General features: G+C 47.0%; 1 protein-coding gene across 1 annotated transcript in view; it reads right to left on the bottom strand.

The window, feature by feature from the left end:
• Positions 1 to 23,448, bottom strand: part of SYCP3 (synaptonemal complex protein 3) — a 70,097-nt gene that overhangs the window by 6,427 nt on the left and 40,222 nt on the right. The window contains exon 5 of the mRNA XM_082256747.1: positions 22,180 to 22,279. Within this exon, the coding sequence (XP_082112873.1) occupies positions 22,180 to 22,279 (100 nt within the window). The remainder of the gene's footprint in view (positions 1 to 22,179; positions 22,280 to 23,448) is intronic.

The following is a 23,448-nucleotide window of genomic DNA, read 5'->3' as shown; positions in this document are numbered from 1 at the left end:
TCCTCTGTCGGACGCCTCGGACGCATTGGTGGTGCCTTGGCACCAGTATCAGCTGTTGTCCAGGTTCCTCTGGCAGGTTTGCGCTGGAACGGGTACGAGTGATTCTGGTGGCCCCAGACTGGCCTCGTCGGTCTTGGTACGCAGACCTTGTCAAGATGGTCGTCGAGCCTCCCTGGCGGCTACCTCTGAGAAGATCTGCTGTCTTTAACCTCCCTGGCGGTATGATTCTTTTTCGGATTTTAGGTGCTGAAAGCGGTACCATTATTTTGCATGTAATTCTTGTGAATGAGCAGCCCAAACCAACTGTATACATTATATATATATATATATATATATATAAAAAGTACAGTAAAACTGCAGGAAAGGGCACTGGGGGGCAAACTGTGATTTTTTTTTTTTTTTGTATTGTATCTGTGTGTTTGGTGTAATTTACATTTGAATTTGCCGCCGGTTCCACCCCCCTGCCAATGTCACGTCGCAGGAGACGGAAGCCGGGGCACGGAGACGATCGGGAGGAAGAACCGCCGGGACACATCCCTGGATCCCGGTGACAAGGTAAGTAACCCTGCTTACAGGATCCAGCGATGCTTCTGGCGGTACCCCGAGTGTGGCTCGGGGTTACCGCTTTTGGCTCTGAAATTTAACCCCGAGCCACGCTCGGGAATACCGCTAAGGAGGTTAAGGGCCGATCTTCCACCCTGCTTTACGGTCTCTGGCTTTAACGGCATGGCGGATGAAGGCCAGGTGTTGAGAGACAGAGGTCTCTCTGCTGCTGTTATTATTCCTACCTTGCTGAGAGCTCAGAAGGCTACCTCCAGGAAGATTTCTCATCGTACCTGGAAGGCATACATTGCCTGGTGTGAGTCACAAGGATTGCATCCTCGCTCCTTTTCGCTGGCGAGGGTCCTGGCTTTTTTTCAGAACGATGTGGAACAGCGTTTGGCGTCGGGCACAATTAAAGGGTAGGTGTCGGCCTTGGCCATTTTCTTCCTGCGTCCCTTGGCGACTAATTCCCTGATTCGCACTGTTATTCAAGGGGTGCATCATCTGGCTCACCCGCGAAGAGCCCCTTTGCCTTCGTGGGATTTGAAAATTGTTTTGTCTGTTTTGCAATGACCTCCCTTTGAAAAAATCTGAGAAATACCTCTGCCTGTGTTGTCCCAGAAAGTTGCTTTCCTGGTGGCTATCACTTCTGCTCGCAGAGTGTCTGAATTGGTGGTTCTGTCCTGCCGTTAGCCTTACATGGTCGTTCATAGGGATAAGGTTGTTCTGCGACCCAACCAGTCTTTTCTCCCTAAGGTGGTGTCTGCCTTACACCTCAATGAAGATATTGTTTTAAAAAAATAAAAATGTCAAACTGCGCTAACTGAATACAAACAAACTTAAGCTGCTAGCACACCAACTGACATGTTGTGTAGATCAAAAATATTTAAGTGCAGCACTATATAAAGTGATCAAATATGTATACACATATAAACTGAAATGAAAATTCATGAAGTAAGTCCCAAGTGAAAAAGAAGCGTGTACATCCAAACTCATAACTGTGAAGAAAAAGTATCACTTGAAAAAAAAAAGTGTACCCCCCCCCCCCTAGTGTTTTTACAATGATGGGTTCCTAACAAAACTAAGAAGCAGCAGCAGTATGTAAGGGATATTATGTCAGAAACAATAGTCCTAAGGTTAGGACTATCTACAGCGCTTGCTAATAATGATAGATCACAGATAAAATATAATATAAACAGTGGGTTATGCAAATGCTGCAATTAGTAAATTATAAAAATCATAGATAGTAGTGCAAAAAAGCAAATTAATATATTATGTGCAATGGGTGGGTGTTTTTCCCAAATCTATAATTAATGTGATAGTAGTGCAATAAATGTTAACTAAAAACCTTGAGATTCCAAATAATATAGTCTGCTAGAGCAATAAATAACCATGTAAACATCAAATGGATACCAAAATAAATATATAAAACAATAGTACTGTTATAAATGGGACTATATAGTGCAAATAATTCAAGTTCATCAATATGTGATTGAAGAAAATTATTTGGACTTTTAACAATGTCAAAAGTTCTTCCAAATATATCAAAAGTGCAAGTGCTCAGTGGTGAACTTCCTCCAATGCGATTAAGTGACTTTAAGGTGCAGGTGCGGGTTCCTTTTCCAGTAAAGTTTTGTAAAGATGGGTGACTTACCAGATGTAATGGGTCTCATATACCATATGGTATTGAGACCAATCGCGCTTTGTAGGCCCTCAGGGCCAAGATGGGTCCCCTCGTGCTGCCTCTGGGGTGGGTGTTGTATGGATTTCCCCTCACCTTCCCTCGCATCAGCATGGGTTAATGTATAGAAAAAGAAAATCTCCAATAGTGCAACTGAGTCAAATAAATTTATTACCCATCCTCGGGTGATTAAAAGAAGCAAGGTAAACAGTATTCCGTGACTTGTACAGAGCTATGCAGAGTGGCGAGCGGAGGTTTCCGGCTTGCGTTCCAAACTACGAGCTTCCGTCACACCGTGCGTTCCACGAACTGACGTGTTTCGTCACTTCCTGTGACATTTTCAAAGGTCCTTTGAAACCACTGTTTGGAAGACCATCTTACCAAAAGCTTGGTTTTGGCTAGACAGGAGGTCTAAGTGATAACAATGTACAAATGTGGGGAAATTTGGCCAGATTGTAGCCTTACAAATCTGGGGTGGCACCAGCCTTCTCTGCCCAAGATGTAGCTAATGCTCTTGCAGAAGGTGCATACAAAAATTGAGGTAGCTCAGGGTCCATGACCTTGTGAGTCCTCAAGAAAACCTAATCTAATGGGCCACATTAGTTTTGGAAGCTTGTTTCCTTCTGTGTTTATCCACAAAGAGTACAAACAAGGCTTATGAAAATTGAAAGTCTTTTGAAGCACTAAGATAAGATATCTAACATCCAAAAAACTGAACCTCTCTTCCTATCATTAGCAGGCTGGCTACAGGAAAGTAGCAGTACCAGTCTTGTAAACAGCGAAAAACCATTTCTTTTGGTAGAAAACCAGGGTCTGTTTTGAAGAAAAGTACACAGGATCTAGGATCTTCATGGATGGTTCTCTGAGCAAGCTTGAATTTCACTAATTCTGCAGGCTGGTGTAATTGTCACCAAAAAAAAAAAAAACTGTCTTCAAGGTCAAAAGACATAGAGAAGCTTCTGCTAATGTTTTAAAAGGAGACTACAGGATACTCCTTAAGACCAGGGACAAATCCCAGGTCCTAGCAAAATCTGCTAATAAGAGGATCCTCCTGAAGCGAGTTCTGGAGAAAAACACACTGCAATCTTGACTTTTAGATTACTCAGAGCCCGAAGACGCTTAGCTGCTCGATCGTGTAACAATTCCAGTATAGTAGGCGTATCCTACGAAAAAATATAATTTCCTACCCACCAGGCATTAAACTTGTTCGATACATTTTGGTAGATCACTCTCCTAACCGGTTTGTGACTGTCCAGAAGAAGAGTGCCAACTACCTGATCTGATAATCCTGTAGACTTCAGGATTTCCTCTTCAGTAACTATGCTGCCAATTTTAGTGTGCGCATCCGAGGATGCAAGACTGAACCCTGAGATATTGAATTTCACCGCACTGGAAGAATGTATGAAGGAAAAACCGCTAGAGAAATATGTCCTCTTTGGCCAATATGGAGCGAATAAGATTAGGTTTTTCTCTTCCTGCAGGAGCTTGTGCAGAACCCTTGAAATAAGGCTGAATGTTTTGCATTTAGAGAAAAAGGTGTGTTTTTTGTGTTTATACAAGAGGCAAAGAGATCCACTTCTGGAAGTCCCCATAGTCCAGAAAACTCTTGGATGGAGAGCCCACTCTTCCTGAGAGACCTCTCAAAGGCCTAAAAAATCTGCTAAGTCATTTCAATCTCCTCTCAGGTGAATCGCAGATAGAGAGCTCAGGTACTTTTCTACCCAGACAAGTGTCATATCTGCCAGTTCCATTAATGAGGAACTTCTTGTGCCTCCCTGTTTAACCTCTTTCCGCCCGTGCAAAAGCTGAAAGACTGCTACAGTGTGGGCTCACATTGCCAGGAGGGCGTCTATAGACAGCCTCCCATGATCGCAACCCCCTGCGGCATGCATCGGTGCAGATCTGTGATCGCTGTGTCCTTACACCACAGATCGGGGTAAAGAGTCAATCACAGCAGATCTTTACCACATGACCAGCTGTGTCCAATCATAGTGTTATCAGGATTTGCCGATTATCGTCAACCCACTCCTCACGCTGACAGCATGTGAGGAGAGGAGAGCCGATAACTGGCAAATCCACACGGGACAGTCCAGTTGATCAGTGCAGCCCCAACAGTGCCCACAAATGCTGCCAATCTGTACCCATTAGTGCAGCCTATCAGTGCCCATCAAAGCAGCCTAATCAGCACACATCACTAAGAAAATTTTCTTAACATTTATGTTCGTTTTGCGTTTGTTTAGCAAAAAATAACCCAGTGGTGATTAAATACCACCAAATGAAAGCTCTGTCTCAAAAAAATGATTTAATTTCGTTTGGGTACAGTGTTGCATGACCTCGCAATTGTCATTCAAAGTGTGAATGCTAAAAATTGGCCTGGGCAGGAAGGGGGTGAACGTGCCAAGTAGGCAAGTGGTTATTTGGCTGCTGTAGTGGACTGTAAATGGTAACCTTTGATCTGCCTGGCCACTGCATTTAGTTCCCTCAATTTGGATGAGGCTTTTGATTTCGCCAGAGACCATCTTCCCTGTGTTAAGTTGGACACCAGATGGGCTCCCCATCCCTATGTTCTTGGATCCATCTTCAACTTCAGTGACACTGATCAGGTCCAGAGAAGTCGCCTTTCGAGATGTGATTTCTCCACCAACAGAGTGTTCGCTTGACCCTCCTAGGAATAGAAGCATGATTGTCTAGAGATTGTAGGTTTCCCTTACAAACTTCGAGGAGAATTCCCTGGCGGCTTCTTTGGTGAAAATTGCCCATGGGAGCGCAGGAAGTAGCACATCAAAAGCCTGAGTGCTGACAGAGGGGTTAATTTACTAAAACTGGAGAATGCAAAAATCTGGTGCTGCTATGCATGGAAACCAATCAGCTTTTTTTTTTTTTTTTGTCAAAGATTAATTGAACAAGCTAAAGTTAGAAGTGGATTGGCTGCCATGCACTGCTGCACCAGAATTTGCACTCTCCAGTTTTAGTAAATCAACCCCATATTGTCCCTTGGAATCAAGTGGTTATAATGAAGCTGCATATACGTGCAGATCTTTTTAGAAAATACATTGCTTGGAAAGACTGGAGATTTTATTTCTCTAAATATATTATCAGTCCCATGTCTTTCAACCACTGTAGAATCTGATTTTTTTTTTTCTATGGTTATTCTTTCAAAGCGGCTGTTAACATGAGGTTGCAGAGGTAAGGAAAGATTGTAATGGAATGCAGCCTCAGAGGAGGTAGGGCCTCTGTTAGCACTTTGTAAAATATTCTTGGAGTTGAAGAAATTTTGAGCGGTAGAGCTCTGCATTGGTAACGATAAACCACTCCCTTTAATCAACAGACAGCCGCAAACAATTTTGAGAGCTTTCCCTCATCAGTATTTGCAGATAAACATCCTTCAAATTCAAGGTCACCATGAAACAATCTTGTTGTAGAATGTTTTTCACAGAAAAGATGGATTCCATACAGTTTCTTGTATCATACTGCTTTGTTTAAAGGTTTGAGATTGAAGATCAGTCAAAATTTTCCTGATGGCTTTTTGACCCAAAAATGAGTGAATAAATACTATCTCCCTTATTTTGGAACAGGGACTAAAAACTGTCTTGTCTACAAAGTCCCCTAGGAGAAGTTAAGAAGAGAGTTAAAGCTCTGGTCTTCTAAAAATCTTTGGGTAGCTTTGTTACCAACAGTCTCTTTGGCAAATTGCTGTAGAATTCTAAAGTGTACTCATCTTCTATAATCTTTAGAAAGAGCCACTATGGAAGGAAACCACTTAATCTTCCTGCCACAGGTTGCATCCTGTCACTGGGACTTGGGGGTCTGATCAGGAGGGTTAAAAATAATATTCTCAACGGAGTCCTCTCGGAGCCCTTTTCGATTTCTAATGGTACCCGCCAGGGGTGCCCTTTGTCCCCCCTGCTTTTTGCTCTTTCCCTAGAGCCTTTCCTTTGCAGGGTAAGGGCAAGCCCGGACATCACTGGGCTTTCGGTTGGGGAGGTAGAATGTAAGGTATCTGCATACGCAGATGACATGATGTTCTCCATCTCTAACCCTGTCGTTTCTGCGCCCAATCTCCTCAAGGAGTTGACACTGTATGGTACCCACGCCAACCTCAAGATCAATCTCAGTAAATCGGAGGTGATGGGGGTCGCCATCCCTCCGGCCTTACTGGCCAACATCTCTTCTTCACTGCCGTTCCGCTGGACCCGGGGGGGCGCTCACTTACTTAGGCACTCGCATAGCACCGACCGTCTCGAAACTCTACGAACTTAACTTTGCTCCATTGCTAGTCACAGTCCGCCAACTTCTTGAGTCCTGGTCGACCGGCATCCATTCGTGGTTTGGGAGGTGCAACCTGCTAAAAATGATGGTACTCCCCAAGGTATTGTACTTGCTACAACCCCTCCTGATTAAACTGCCGTCTGCCTTTTTCAGACAATTGCACTCCCTATTCATACGGTTTATTTTGGGCCTCCGGCTCGCCACGGCTGTCCCGGTCGCTTTTGACCTTGCCCAAGCAGTGTGGGGGCCTAGCCCTGCCTGATGTGCATAAATATTACCAGGCGACCCATCTTGGGCGCTTACTGGACTGGTGCAGGCACTCCTCCAGTAAAATGTGGGTCCGCTTAGAACTGGTGCAATCGGCAATACCTCTGGGGGGTGCCCCTTGGTGTAAAGGACATTGGCCGTCCTCTCTTAGGTCACACCCTACGATTGGGGTCACCCTTTCTGTTGTAGACACGATCCTCTCCCATCCCGCCATCTCTTCGGACACCTCCCCGCTATTCCCGATTCTGGGGAACCCGGCGTTTTCACCGGGCCTATCGGACCGAGCCTTCCAGCCGCTGACCGACCGCAATCAAAGAGCGGCATCTCACTTCATGTGCCCTGGAGGTTGGCCCTCCATAGCGGCGCTGATGGACCCCGCGGGGCGCTTTGCCCGTAATTTCTGGCCAGCGGTGCAACTCCACCACTTTCTTTCATCCCTGCCAACCCCGGACCTCTTTAATAGGGAATTGACCCCCTATGAAATATTATGTGAAGGTGAAGGGGTACTACCACACACGCTATCCCAGGCCTACCGCCTCCTAACTTCCCCAGCGGAGGACTTTACCCCTCCATTTCTTTCCAAGTGGGAACAAGATCTTCAAATTTCCCTCTCACCAACGCAAAAGTTGAACGTCTGCACCATCGCGCTGAAGACACCAACCTGTACTAAACTACAGGAATCTAACTATAAACTACTCACAAGGTGGTACAGGGTTCCATCCCGTCTAAGCAGGATATTCCCAGGAACTTCGGATGCCTGCTGGCGCTGTCAGGAAGAGAGGGGTACCTTACTCCACATATTTTGGTCCTGCCCGAAGATCCGAGGCTTTTGGACGGCTGTGGGTTCCCTGTTGCGGGATCTCACCGACCATGCTATTCCTGACTCGCCAGAGTTCTTTCTCCTGCAACTATCCAGCATAACACTGAAGAAATACAAAAAGTCGATTGTCCCACACGTCCTCTGTGCAGCGAAGTCCTGCATCCCATTATGCTGGAAAACTTCCCGGTCACCTACCATCAAGAACTGCATGCAGAGGCTAGTTGAGATAAACAGAATGGAGGATCTGACTCTCACAGCACTCCACAGACGTGATAAATATGAGAAGGTTTGGGGATACTGGAAGGTTTTCGTCCTCTCTGATCGAGGGAAGTCTCTTTTGTGCTCCCGAACCCGGGCGGGGTGCCTGTCCGGGAGGGGCGCGGAGCCTGGTACGGAGCGGTTCTCCCCCCCCCTCCCTATCACCCCCTTTGGTCTTCTGTCTGTCCCCTCCTGTCTGTTCCCCTTCTCCTCTCTCTGTTACTTTCTCTACCCCAGTCATGCTATCTGAGCCTTACACTATGAATTTACTGCGCAGACACTAAGATTGTACTAGACGTTGTCAGTGTTCTAGTGTTTACGTATACACCATCAAGTGCCTCAGCTGCGGCCTAGTGCCTTGGACATTCATATTGTATCTGCTGACGTTTTCATGAAGTTTTTTGATGTTACAGTTTAGGCTATATCTTCTGTATTAGCCTTACTCCTGCGTGAGATCGTTGTCCACTCACTTGTTGCTTGCCTTTGTGATCTGCATGTCATGGCTATACTGTATTGTACTGGCCTCTGGTTCAACTTTTACAATAAAACATATTTGAAAAAAAAAAAATAATATTCTCCTTCCCTTTGCCCTTGTGGCATGTTAAGTGTTTTTTTGGTTTAGCATCTTTATTCTCTTGGGATTGAACCTTTTGGCCACGAAAAAAATCTTCTTGTGAAGGGCTTCTTCTAGGCCAGGATCAAAAAGCAAATCCCCCAAAAATAGCAAAAAAACTACACAGCCATAATTTAGAGGATGCATGCCCACACCAGGTCTTAAACCACAGTGCTCTTCTTGCCGCAACTACTAAGGCAGAAACTTTCTGACATCTTCACTGATTCTGCAGAAGCATTTGCAATATATTTAACTGCTTTAAATAGCAAAGGGAGTGATTTTAGGAGTTGCTCTGTAGGTTCTGCAGCCATCAAATGAGCCTGCAATTGTGACAGCTAAAACTGCAGATTTCTTGCAACACACGTAGTTGCCAAAGCAAGCTTCAGGTTTTTTTCATATTGCACTCCTCCCATTTAAGAAGATCACCACCTCGTCTATCCATAGAATCTTTTAGTAGCCCCATGTCCTCAAAGGCAAGAGTAGTTTCTTTTTGTAAACTTTAACTAAAGGGGCATTCTGCTGTGGAAGTTTATATTCCAGACTAGGCTAGGATCTTCGTCAAATAGAAATTTCCCTTTGAATACTGTTGGAGAAAAAAGGACACTTTTCTGAATCAGACCACACTTTAATGATCAAAAGGATATAAGAAAAAAGGAATCAGATAAAACTTTATGCACTGGAAAAACTCTGGATTTCTTTCCTTTGCAACCCCTGATACATTTGACCATGTCTTGACAATTGGACTTTTTCTTAATATCCAATGGCTTGTAAATGGCACCTGGTAGTTCATCTACCTTTTCCAAGGACAATTTTAACCTGGAAATCTTGTCAGATTCTTCCTGGTCTTCATCACAGTCAGACACAGACCGAGAAGGTTCCGAGTCACTGACAACTGACCCGACCTCTTTCCCCTGAAAATTCTGTCCCAAACCAAAAGGCACCAGATTGAAAGGAATGTGCACTGTAGAAGACTGACTGGCTTGCTTGCTTGCTTTGCTGAGCCATGCATATCAGACAGAAGGAATTAGAAGGTATGAAATGTGGATGGCAATTCTTTGACCACTATCAGAAATTTGGTGCATACTGCGGCTGATTCTCCTTAAAGAAGACCCCCAATACAAGAGAGTCACAGCAGTTTAGAATAATTGGATCTTAATTTAACTGCACACCCTAGGCATTTCTTTTTAGAAGTGGTACACTTATCCTTCTCCGGCCCTTAGTTTGAAACTTACCAGCAAAAAGACCCCATGACCAGATATATACAGGAACAAGACTCAGTACCCACCATAAGTGAATCACAAAGGCAGCCTAACTGTGTCTGACCAGAAAAGTCCCACCACCAAGTAGACCCAGGTGACCTCTTCTAACAAACCACCACTAAAACAACACAGGATATCCGGCAGCACAGAACCAAGAATTAGCGCTTACATGTGAAGTGCTGGTGCCGAATAGGAGGAAGCCCCATTCCTCCAGGTGATCCTGCAGCCCCCTGCTGTGGCACCCAAAGATGATCACCCATGCCGTCTTTTTTTCCCTCTGTGGCACACGGAAGCTGGAAACACGGCCCCCAGTCCACAGGAATGATGTCACTCCTACCAGGAAATATTGTCTTCCGATCTCAAACAACCAGGATGGAGAAATGATCCTCCCCCACACCACCAAGCGGGCGCATGGAATGGTCAGACACAAAGAAGAACCCACAAAGTGGGAGCACCAGCCACGGTATAGACTGTTGGCAGGCACAGAGAAGGTAAGGGGTCTCTTCCTGCCCCTTCACAAGGAGGGATCCCACAGCCAACAACAGACAAGTTAGGTGAGGAGCTCAGCTACATGCTTAAGAGATACAGCCACTCCCACTATAAAGACCATCCCTCAGGCAACATGTCCCCTCCAGATAGAGAAAACACTAAAAACTGTGTGCCTGGAAGACCGCCAGCTCTGATGTGGCAATGTGTTTCTTGTCCTGGTGGGAGGAGCTACATTTCTTAATGGCTGTCCAGAAATATGACTGGGGGAAAAAAATCTAACTGGTGGAGATATTGTCCAAAGATACACAGGAAACTAATAATGTGAAAGGAATACATTCATACATATGGTGGTACCTGCACATACCTTGGAACCCCTAAACCTATGGCATTGTAATCTGTAAGATTTAACATTGACTAGACTGGACCACAACCTCCCACTGTTTCCTTTTGTTCCTCTGCTAAGATGGGCAGCCCCACCATTTTTTGGGAGGCAAGGTTTCAGGGAACTCTGGGTGCACAACAGTAGGGCTGAAAGTATTTGCAGGCTATTCCTTGTGCCTGCACTTCATAAATATATTTACTTCATATATATTTTTTATTATTAAGAGCACAGTCTATTTGCCTTTAGTAAATGAACCCCAATGACTATATGACACAGGTTTTGCTGTAGTGTCTTTTCTATAGGTTAGTACAGTCTGACATACGTTTCTTCTAGGGAATTCTTTGAAAATTGGTGTTCCACTTTGGACCGATATAAGCTGTAAAACTTGTTATTTATTTCTGTTTAACAATATTGACTATTGCTTTAAAATATAATAGCGCAAATGTTTAAAATATTTTTTGCACAATATTTTAATTGTATACCTTCACATTTACTCTTCTGTACATAAAATGTCCATTCATTCATAATAAACATGAGAAATACCTTTAAGAACTGTTCATACAGTTGCTTGATTGTTTTCAGTCTATGGTTCTGCACTATTCTGGCCTGCTGAAAAAGTTTCTGCTGTTGGCGGAACATATTCTAATATGTAAGGCAAAAGGAAATAAGGTTTTAGACTGATGTAATTGGTAACATTTTAACTACAAGTATGCACTGCATTTCTTTACAGATGAAAAATCCTTCCTTATTGTTTTATTTTTGTTTTAGCTCTTACAGTGAAGGCTGTGCAGTTTTAGCAAGTTTGCTACAAAAATGCCTACACTTCACTTATCACTTCCCTGCACGTTAATTATCAACTAGGGTGTGCCTCCAGGGCTGTATTCTTTAAATACAGATTTCAGCAAGAAAGTGGCTTGCACCCTAACTTTTGGTCAGTCATGCCACCAGTCATATATACAGACCAATAGTGAGACTCAAGAGGGAACATCAGAGTTGGAACAGGTGGGGTATAGGGCGCTCTGGGTAAGGTAGGGAAAAGGTTCACAATGTGGCCCAGGCAAGAAATAGGACCGGTAGGCAGATCTCCTGTTTAGCAGGGTTCCCCAACCTCCGGCGGGCGGTTGGCGGTAGCTCAATCCCTATTGGAGGCCGCTTGTATTGCCACTTGGGCTCTGCCTCTTGTAGGTCAGCAGCTGGGGACCTATGTGTGTTTGTTGTGCCCAGGGCTGTCAGAAGGAGAGCAGCCACCACTTATTGACGGGGTGGAGCTTCACACACTCACCCGCCGCTTACCCCCTGCTGTGTGGCAATTTAATATAATAGCCCTGCATTGCAGCCGCACAGCATGCATGGGAGGTTTCCTATAGGATGTAGCAGCTGCAGCATGTATGCCAGCCGGCCAGAGGTGCGTAGCTGCGTGTCAGAGTCAAGGAAGAGCAGCCGCACTGCTGGAATGCATGTACCCGGATGTGATGTCAGAGGGGGCTGTAACGTGTTTCAGAACATGCGCATTAGCTCCTTTTTGATGACAGATCCTGTTTACTCTTTAGCTCTCGTAAGTGTTTTTAATCTTCCTTGGGAAATTAAAGTCTTGGTTTTTTTTTGCACTTAGAAGCGCATGCTTTCTGTTCAACATCATAGAGTTACCTAAGGTTTGGGATTTCTGGGGCATCCTAAGAGCTACTCGACCCTAAAGTTAACAACATAATTGCTTAAGCTGGCCAACTATATGCTTCAGTTTTCTTTAAACAAAAACATCTATGCAATATACGATTTGGATGCACCCATATTCATATGTTTCAAAATGTTTTAAAGAGGTTCCGTTTAAAAAATAAACAGACATACCCTATATTGCATGGATTATTGGTGTGCCAGATGTATTGGTTGTGTTAACCAACTGTGGATTCATTTAAAACGATCATATAGAATAACTCAATATGTTAATTAGCCTTCATAATAGTGTAATCTGTTGTTTTATTACCCTTTTACCACCGCCCGCACGCATATATGAGGTCTCTCAGGGGATGGACTTTAACACAGAGCGGCCGAATATATGCTTTTCTATGTAAAATGGTTTAGGGAGTGCACTCCCAGCACAGTAACAAAGTGTCACAGAAAGCTCCTGATGCATTTTTTTGATCAGGAGCTTTTGATCATGTGACTGCTGTGCCATTTACAGCAGTCACATGATCGGAATGCCTGCCTCTGTCTCCTGGTATTTCATCTACCTAAAGGACTGAGAGGTGGCAAATGAAAGGGGTTAAAGTGGTATTAAACTCAAAAAAAAAAAAAATGTATATATTGCAGCTTGCCAATCCTTAAATATGGTGGCTGCATTAGTTTTCTTTTTTAGGATTTTTTTTCCTTTATTTTGATTCAGCCAGTAACACACCTCCTCCTATCTTAGCGTGTCTCCAATCTGGAGGGGAGAACAATGGAGTCACCTTTGGACAGCAGCATTGTCAGTCTGGGTAGAAGATAGTGTTAGATGAACTAGAAGATTTAGTTGGACTTGACTAACAAATTGAAGTCAAACTCCAGCTAACACTTTTGAAGCAGTTCCAGCTACAAAAGTTTTTACTTTTGGGATAAAGGTTTTTTTACGTAGGTGTCAGTGTTAAATGGATTGTTTCAACCATCTAACTGCCACTTTTGCTGGACTGGACAGCTTGGTCTGTTAAAAGAGAAGTGTAAGAATACAGAAAACAAATCTAAGGCGGATCCGGACATTATTGTTGAGATCTTTGTATAGGATACATAAAAACAGTGCAGCGCAATAATTACCCACAATATTCCTAAAAACTTTGATGAGTAAGAACAGTCCAAAATGCCCAGAGGATCCAAGTGGTCCAATTCAGTGTGGAAAAAAAAAGTAGATTTTTTTCCATGAGATAGACCCTTCACCAGTGAGAATAAATCACGCTCCCCTGAGAGCAATGACCTCTGTGTTACCAGCAGGTCAAACACAAAGGGTAAACAAAAGGCAACAGACTTCACCTTCTTCACAAAACATCCAGGTAAAGATAGGGTCTGAAACTCCTCCTGGGGACACTTGAATTAGGTCACTATAAAATCAACAGGTCCTACACAAACAATGTTTACACCGCTTCACACTTCTCTCCTCAGCTTCCCAGACTCGCCATGTGACTGAAGAAGCACGCCTGATGAAGGAGCAGGCATGTTTCAAACGTGTGCTTCTCCTGCCCTCTCAGCTGCCGGATGTGACGTCACCCGCACCTCTACACAGACCCGGGCGCCATGGAAACATCTATGCCGACCGATAGACGCTGACACCTATCAGCCAACTTGTCACAGCAGCATTCATCCGTCACCAGGGAAAACCGGCAAAGAAGTCCCCCCACCCCAGATACGGGTGAGGGCGCACCTTCAGGCCGAAGGGGCCTTATCTGCAGGTCTAGAGAAACCTGATTTCTGTTTTCCAAAACAGGGCCACTTGGAGCCACCGAAGGAGGCCTTGAAGGACATTGAGCCTTCATCACACTTTTTATGTGCTGAAAAGGAGGGCCCCCTTCTGCAACGAGGGTCCTTACCCTTGTTAGCCTATGGGAGAAAGGTACTCTTACCCCCTGTAAGACCTTTAATAATGTCATCAAGGGTAGCCCCAAACAGGCGATCACCCTGAAAGGGTAGAAAGCCTTCTTAGTCAAAGCCTTCTTAGATCCGCAGACCAGCATTTCAGTCAAAGTATACGCCGGAGGACTACTGCCGACACCGAGAGTCGCGCCAATATTGGAGCCACATCCAGCGAGGCATCACAAACAAAATGCAGCCCCTGGATCATTTGGTCCGTCAGCTCCTGAAAGGCAGGAAAGTTGTACCCCCCCCCCCCAGGTTAAGTCTTAGTAACTTAGCCTCTTCAGTCAAAGTTTGTGACACAAGGGCAATAGTAAACACCGGTCTGAGCGCAGACCCCACCAGGGAGTACATATTGCTGGCCACAGACTCCGCCTTTCTATCCGAGGGATCCTTAAAGGACGGGGAATCCTCCACTGGGATCATGGTAGCTTTATTCAGTCTGGGGACCGGAGGGTCCACTGTAGGTGGCACAGTCCACTTCTTAGCAATAGACTCTTCAAAGGAGTAGCGCCTAGCAATCCGCTTAGGCACCCCAGGGTGATGCTTTGGGTGGTCCCATGTTGTCAAAATACGCGGGAAGGGGGAAAACCTTAACCGCTCTGGATGGCTTGTGAGTGCCAAACGTAACCTGCACCTCAGTCACAGCTGCTTCCTCCATTTTCAGGGTCTCACGCACAGATACAACCAGTGCGTCCACCAGCGCCTTTTCTTGCGCGGTGGCGGAGGGAGAGGTGTCATCTTCACTATCAGAGGAGACAGGGCGCGAGGCTGTAGACCCGGCAGGGAGACCCATGTCTGCGGTGGCTGAATCAGATTCAGAATCTGACACATCAGATGAGGAAGGGGTAGGAGGGGGGCGTTTTTTGGCACCCCGTCCTTTACAGGCCACCTCCACCTGGGACACAAATGATTCTAAGACCGCCGACAGTGCATCTATGGATAGCTGGTGTCCGGAGGCCCCTGCGGCCTCCTTGAAGGGGGTCAGATAGAGAAAAATGTTCTGCAGGGTCCGTGTTGCACCAGGGGAACCCCGCAGCAAAAAGTTGAAAAAAAAAAAAAACTTTTTTTTTTTTTTCAAAACGTCCCACTGCGTCACAGTGCCCCAAAGAGGTCAGGCAGAATGCACAGAGACCCCCAGCCTCACCACCCCACCAAAGATGCACCATGAAGGCCCAGAACGTCTGTAAAGCACGTGTCTGTAGCAATCTCAATCCTCATAGAAAAACTTGAGTGTCAGCACTAGGGTATAGGGAGGGGCTCCACACAAAATCCGCCTCTGGGGACTCTAAGAACATGGCCGCCATTGATTTACAATGGGATCCACCTCAAAATGGCCATGCCGGGTGTACCAAGGTGGCATCCGATCTCCTGAGCACATGTAGGCTATAAGAAAATGGCGGCCTACTGAGCTTCTAGGAGCCCTCAAGGGGACCCCCCCCCAGCCTCCTGGACGGGATTGAAAGGAAGGGTGCCCTGGGAGAAAAAGGTAAATTCCCCCCGCACGATTGATCATCCAGTCTCTGGCGGTGCCCACCCCCCCGCCCCCACCATAGGCCTACGCCCGGTCCCAGCCCCCAGGAGTAGCTCCAATCACCCCAAAGCCCCAGTAGTGAGTGGGGGGGACAGGTCAGGGGGGGTGCGTGACAGGACAGAGGGGAACCCGGTAACGTGAGGGTCTGACCGTCCCAAGGAGGGGCCCGCGTCCACCCTAAAACCCGCCAGGTCGAAAGGGGGGAACAGTTTACTCACCATACCAGGAACAGACTGGCGCCATCTCCTGACAGAACCCCTCGCCGCCGAAGTGGGGGGGGGGGTGTCAGCCAATAGGAACGCTGCCTAGACCCAGTCATATGCGAACTGGCGAGACATTTAACTCGCAGGGCAAGTCCCCGTCCAGTGGGACTATGTCGTGGCCGACGTAGCGCGGAGCTGGGGTCTGCGCGAGCTCGCTGGCCGACTGAGGTGACCACTGGATCTATATATCCAGCCCGTCGCCCAGATCCAGCATAGCTGCTTGCAGATCTCACAGGAAAAAATCCGGTGAAAAAACCTAGCTAGAAATAAACTAGTTCGAAAACAACTTTTGCCAGGACCAGAGATCCCAGCAAGGAACTAGGTCCTAACTCCTGACTAGGCAGATTAAAACGGACATCCTATAGCAGGGAGAGAGGGTATACCCCCTGGACTGCCCATAGGCATAGCCAGAACCTTTTTCTGCCTAGTGTCCTACTCCTCTAGGGGGCAGCATAACCCTACTGCTTTTGAGAACAGAAGACTGCGTCCGTCAATGAACAATAGAGAAAATCCATATTCCTTTATCGTACATCACGGGACACAGAGCTATATTCATTACATATGGGATGTCCTATAGCAATGCACCTGAGGAGAGGGGGACACCATCAATACCACCATCAGACCACAAAAGGTCTACATAGTTGCCTGCAGAACACTGCGGCCAAATGCAGACTCCTCCTGGGTTCTAACATCCACTTAATAGAAATAAGTGAACGTACGCACCGACGACGAAGTTGCGGCTTTGCAAATCTGAGCCATAGAAGCTTGATGGCTAACTGCCCAAGAGGCACCTATTCTTCTGGTAGAGTGTGCCTTTATCGGAAAAGATGGAACCTTCCCTTTTAAACCATATGTTTGCATAATAGCCTAGTGGATCCAACGAGAAATCGTAGACTTTGATGCTGCCTGCCCTTTCCTGGGCTCTTCTGGCAGTATGAACAAAAGATTGGTCTTACGAATCTGAGCCAACATTTTCAAGTAAGTCTTAAGAGCACGTACTCTACATCAAGAGAATGTAGTAACCTTTCCTCCTCTGTTTGAGGATCTGGAAAAAAGAAAGGCAGTACATTATCCTGATTTAAAAGAAACGCGGACACCATCTTGGCCAAAAAACCTGGGTGTGGACGTAGAGTCACCCTATCTTGATGTAAAATCAAGAATGGCTCTTTACAAGAAAGAGCTGCTAGTTCTGATACTCTTCTGGCTGAAGTTATCGCAATCAAAAAGACCAATTTTCTGGTTAAAAGAATCAGGGGGATATGCCCCATGGGCTCAAAAGGCTGTTTTTGAACGAAGGTTTGAACCAAGGAATGCAAAGCTTGTGAAGACCTGAAGAGCAGAGGCGAGACCAAAGGGCAACGCCACAAAATGATAGTGATCCTCTCCCATGGCAAAATGGAGAATCCGTTAGTGTCCTGCACAGATTGGGATGTGAAGGTAGGCATCTTTGATGTCTATGGAGGCCAGGAAATCCCCCTGATGTAGGGAGGCCACCACCGTGCGAACTGATTCCATCTTGAATTTTTGAACTAGCACAAAGCAATTTAGTGCTTTTAGGTCCAGGATTGGATGCACCTTGCCTTACTGGGAACCGTGAACAGGTTTGAATAAAAGCCCTGAAAGCCCGGGTTTGAATAAAAGCCCGGAACTATTACCCCCTGTTGTACAAGGTCCTGAACTGCCCCAGAGAGCGCCAGTAAGCAACCCGGGGACATTCGCACATTGGAAGGGAACAACCTTACCGGAGGGATGGATCGAAACTGGATCTTGTAACCGGACGGTATGACCTCTTAAACCCATTTGTCTGGTATCTGGGATAGCCACAGGTTCGGAAACTGACAAAGACGTCCCCCCACCCCAGATACAGGTGAGGGCGAAGCTTCAGGCCGAGAAGGCCTTGTCCGCAGCTCTGGAGAAACCGGACTTCTGTTTGCCAGACCAGGGTCGCTTGGAATCGCCCGTGGGAGTCTTGAAGGGCTTTGCCTTATCGACTGACCTTGAGGGACGAAAAAACTTCTTGTGTGCTGAAAAGGAGGGACCCCCTCTGCTACGACGGTCCTTACCCTTGTTAGCCTGTGGAAGAAAGGTACTCTTCCCCCCCTTTGAGACCCTTAATGATGTCATCCAGGGTAGCTCCAAACAGGCGATCTCCTTGAAAAGGCAGTTCAGTTAAGGCCTTCTTTGAAGTCTGATGCTCAGACCAGCACTTTAGCCAAAGTACACACCGGAGGACCACTGCTGAAACCGACAGTCGGCCCAATATGGGAGCAGTGTCCAGCGCGGCATTGCAAACAAATTGCAGCCCCTGCACCAGCTGGTCCAACAGCTCCTCAAAGGCAGGAGGGAACTTGTTTCCCCTCCAGGTCACAGTGTAGTAACTTAGCCCATTCAGTCAACGTTTGCGTGACAAGGGCAATAGTAAACACCGGTCTCAGTGCAGACCCCGCCAGGGAGTACATATTGCGGGCCACAGCCTCCTCCTTCCTCTCCTTCGGATCCTTAAAGGATGGGGAATCCTCCACGGGATAGCGGTAGCCTTATTCAGTCTCAAGACCGGAGGGTCCACCATAGGTGGCACAGTCCACTTCTTTATCAGGGACTCCTCAAAAGGGTAGCGTCTAGCAATCCGCTTGGGCACCCCAGGGGAACGCTTTGGGCGGTCCCATTCTTTTTTGAGCATGTTGTCAAAATACGTGGGAAATGGAAAAACTTTTGCCGCTTTGGGTGGCTTGTGAGTGCCAAAGTAACCTGCGCTCCAGTCACAGCCACAGCTGCGTCCTCCAATTTCAGGGTCTCACGCACAGAAACAACTAGTGCGTCCACCAGCGCCTTATCTTGCGCGCCAGTGGAGGTAGAAATGTCATCCTCACTGTCAGAGGACACAGGGCACGAGGTAGTGGACCCAGCAGGGAGACCCGCGTCTGCAGTGGCTGAGTCAGACTCAGAACCTGACACAACAAATGAGGCAGGGGTAGGCAGAGAGCATTTCTTAGCACCTAGCCCTTTGAAAAAAAACGCCGAAATTGCATCGGTAGACAGCTGGGATCCGGAGGGCCCTGCGGCCTCCCGAGGGTGTCAGGTGGGGACACATGATCTGTAGGGTCCATGTTGCACCAGTGGAACCCGTCGGCAAAAGCTGAAAAAAATTACACATTTTTTTTTTTAAAGTCCCACTGTGCTACAGCGCCCCCTGGAGGACAGGCAAGCGCACTGGAGACCCCCAGCAGAGAGAGAGAGAGACACCCCCAGACTCACTGTACCAAGATGCAGCAGAAGGCCCAGAATGTCAGCACGTGTCAGCAGCAAGCTTGATCCAAAAAGGAGGAAAGGATCTGAGAAACTGCCCAGGGTATAGGGAGGGGCTCCACCCACAGAAAAACGCCTCCAGGAACTCCCATTCAGATTCCTATCAGAAAAAAAAACACTGAAAAATGGCCGTGTCGGGTGTACCAAGATGACCGCCGATCTCAGCACATAAGGCTACAAGAAAATGGTGGCCCCGTGTGGCCTGCAGAGCAACTGAGGACCCTCCTGGGGACCCCCCAAATTCCACAATGGGCTCGATTGGCAGGTGGGCCCTGGAGGTACAGACAGAGACCCCCCCCGCACGATCGTTCATCCGTCGCCGGTAGCGCACCCCCCGCCCCCACTCTGGCCCGAAGTGCGGTCCCAGCCCCCGAGAGTAGGCCCAATAGACCCCAGCGTGAGGGGGGGGCAGGTAGAAGAAGGGGGTGCATGATAGGACAGAGGGGAACCCGAGATTGTGAGGGTCCGATCGTCCAAGGGAGGGGCTCGCATCCACCACAAAATCTGCCAGGGGAAGAGGGGGAAACATTTACTCACCATACCAGGAACACAAGCGGGCACCATCTCCTGATAGGGCCCCTCTCCGTCAAAGTGGGGAGGGCTGTCGGCCAAATAGGACCACTGCGACTCGGGCCTAGACCCGGCCCCATGCGACCTGGCAAAACGTTTAACTCGCTGGGCCAGTCCCCGTCCAGTGGGACTATGTTGCGACTGACCCAGCGCGGAGCATAGGCCTGCGCGTGCTCGCTGGCCGGCTGGGGTGACCACTGGATCTATACATCCAGCCCGTCGCCCAGATCCGGCATAGTTGCTTTTAGAGCTCACAGGAATAATCCGGAGAAAAGCTAGCTAAAAATTATCTAGAAAAAAAACTTTTTGCCAGGACCAGAGATCCCAGCAAGGAACTAGGTCCTTACTCCTGACTAGGCAGATTAAAACTGACATCCTATGCAGGAAGAGAGAGGGTATATCCCCTGGGACTGCCCATAGGCATAGCCAGAACTTTTTTTTTGCCTAGTGTCCTACTCCTGTAGGGGGCAGTATAACCCTGCTGATACGCATCAGAGACTGCGTCTGTCAATGAAAGATAGAGAAATACTGATTATCCCAAAGATAAAGAACCTGACTGTGCCTGTAGACATGCACCCACGGTGACATCACGCAACCCAGCTGTTGCTGCTCTGTGTCCCTCCAGCCCGCTTGTGCGTTGGAAGTATCTCCTTTTAAAACCGCGCCGTTTGTGGTAGTACGGCACATGCGAGGTGTGCTACGTGGCGTCCACGTGCACGCCAATCGTGTCATGACACGCTCCTCCTGCTCCAAGCGTATGCTTGTTTTTTAAATGTCGAATATTTGCACACGCAAGAGCTGTGGGCAGGGGTACAGGGGTGAACTGTGGGCAAGGTTCAAAAGTGAGCTGTGGGCAGGGATACAGGCAAGGTAAAGAGGTGAACTGTGGGCAGGGTACAGAAGTGAGATGTGGGCAAAGTAAAAAAAGTGAGCTGTGGGTGGGGTACAGGGGTGAGCTGTGGGCAAGGTACAAAAGTGAGCTAAGGGCAGGGGTACAGGGGTGAGCTGTGGGCAGGGTACAGAGGTGAGCTATGGGAAAGGTACAGAGGTTAGTGAGCAGGTTACAGAGGTGACCTGTGGGCAGGGATGAAGCTGTGGGCAGGGATACAGGGGTGAGCTGTGGGCAGGGATACAGGGATGAGCTGTGGATGGTGGGGTGTAGAGGTGAGCTTTGCCGCACCGATTTGCAAAAGTAATTCCTGCACTACTTTTGCCGATTTCAGATGAGACTTCAATAGACATCTGTGCATGAAGCCGCACAGATGACTTTCAAGTAGCACCTGAAATCGCGCTGACCTGCTACTTTGTTGAAGTAGCACGTTTCAATGTAGCATCAATGTGAACCAGGGCTTAAAGAAGCCAAAGACAGCCCTGCACCTGCCATTTTTTCAAAAGGTCAGTGCTGCCAACCTATATATTTCTTTCATGCCAGGCTTCCTTCAATTAGCATAACCTTTCAACAGTTATAACCCTAATGCTATGTTATTTTGTAACACCAAGTGAAATCTGTGCTATAGCATATCAACAAATTTATTGGCTTCAAACACACATTACTCATAAATTGGTGCCAAGAATCCTAAATACAACCAATCCACCGTGTATTTGGTTTAAAAGTGAAGATCACTGCTCTGTAACATGTAGAACTGACTCTTTCATAGAGTTGAGGATTTTTAGATATGTTTCATAACTAGTAAAAACAAGCACAGGCAACTCTTTGTTGAAAGAATAGAGAGTAACAGGACTAAAAAAAGTTAGTGATACATTTAGGGATTATTTTTAAATCTAGCAGCAATATATGGTACAGTATTTGATTTTGCTAGGTATTCTTCTTTTTTACAATGGTATGAAATAGTGAAATGGCAAATGGTGCAAAGGCAATACAAAATCTGTGCACAGCAGTTAACACCATAAGCTTCTTTAGCTTCCCTTCCTTGTAGACATAACCCTAAGGCTCCGTTCACATCTTGGCGTCCGGGATCCTGAATCACGGCAAATTGCGGGACGCCTGTGAGATTCCCGTCACTTCCAATGGCACCCCAAATACGTCATGATTTTGTCGGAGTAAAATTGTGCAAATGGAATTGCAGGATGCCTGTTCCCCAAAATAAGTTTTTGTCCCACGATTCTATTAGTCGGCTAATAATCGCGGCAAACTCAGGCTGCATTTGGTGTGCCATTGCAAGTGACGGGAATTACATGGGCGTCCCGCAATTTGCCATGATTCGGAATCAGGGGCAGATTTGCAGCGATTCTGCCCATGACCTAGGATGCCAAGATGTGAACGGAGCCTACATTTAGATATGTAATGGTTTCAGCAAACTGTATACTAACAGTGAACTTTTCTTCTTGTGCTTCTGTTTTTTGTACGTCAGCTTCCCACTGTTCAAATATGGTCTGAAACTGCTGAGAATATTCATTGCTCAACTTCTGCCTAAAATACATATATAAAATAAACATGACGTTAACAAGAGTGTAAAACATTTGTTTTTAGTCACACAGTACAGGACGTAAATGATTTAGTCTTTAACTATACCATATCAGGTGATTGGACAGTGGTGTAGCGGGTGCCAAAACAACCGCCAAGCCCCCCCAGTTCCCCTTTGGTTACAGGGAGAACCAATCAGTGGTAGAAGAAAGGAGCACCATGGGACATGTAGTTCCAGAACACAGGCAGCCCCATTGAATCTTATTGGGGCAGACTACAGCACGCTGAGTAGCAGGGGAGAGCGAGCCTGGGAAAGGGGGAGGGAAACACGCAAGGAAGGAGAGAGGTCAGGAGGCGGCCTGGGGGAGAGAGGGGAGACCATGAGACCAGAAGCAGGAGAAGGAACTCTTCCACTTGCCTGCTGTGTGGGGACATTGCGGTCTGGACAGAGGGAGGTTCTTTTCCATCACCAAGCTTCACCCCTGGATGCAGATCCGCAGCCATCTCATCAGCGGTGTGGCTACTCTGAGTTACCTCCTTCAGGAGCCTGTTCGGGAACATCCCATTCCTTCGAGCCTTGATATCATCAGGACTGGCGAGCGGACGGAAGCCCACCCTGTGTACACACTACAAGGACACTGCATGCAGTGACCTTTATTCCATCTCTGTACATGAGAGCTTCCAAAGGAAACACTTTGAATACGTTATTCTTTATTGCCATTGGCCTGTGGCAGCAGGACTTTAGGGGAGCAGTTGATATGGAAAGGTCATTCTCTTCCCTTTTATACCTGGGATCATAGGTTCTTCCAGGGCCCACAGGTTATTACCAGTTGATTTACTGTGATCTTTCTTGCATTGCATATCTTTTGAATACTTGCTTAGATGAACGTTGAGATTGTCACGGCTCTCGCCATGCCATACAGATGGCCAGGCATGGACGCCGTTAAGTACCTAACAGGGGATTTGAACCTGGGTACTTTGGTGTTCTGTCCTGTTATCCTGCCTCTGAGCCACACTTCAGCTCATATGGATCCAGTCTTATCTGGCACTGCCTGCAGCACTAGGGGGCTGGACTTTACCTGGGTATGCTCCTGTCTCTCATTGTCCACCGGAAGCTAATTGCCCATTTAAGCAAGGTATAAAACACTGCATAATAACAGAAAGAGCCGCTCAGG

This window comes from Pelophylax lessonae, assembly GCF_965119305.1.
Source record: "Pelophylax lessonae genome assembly, chromosome: 4".
Classification (NCBI taxonomy): domain Eukaryota; kingdom Metazoa; phylum Chordata; class Amphibia; order Anura; family Ranidae; genus Pelophylax; species Pelophylax lessonae.
The sequence above is the reverse complement of the archived record's forward strand: the minus strand, read 5'-3'. Positions and strand labels throughout refer to the sequence as shown.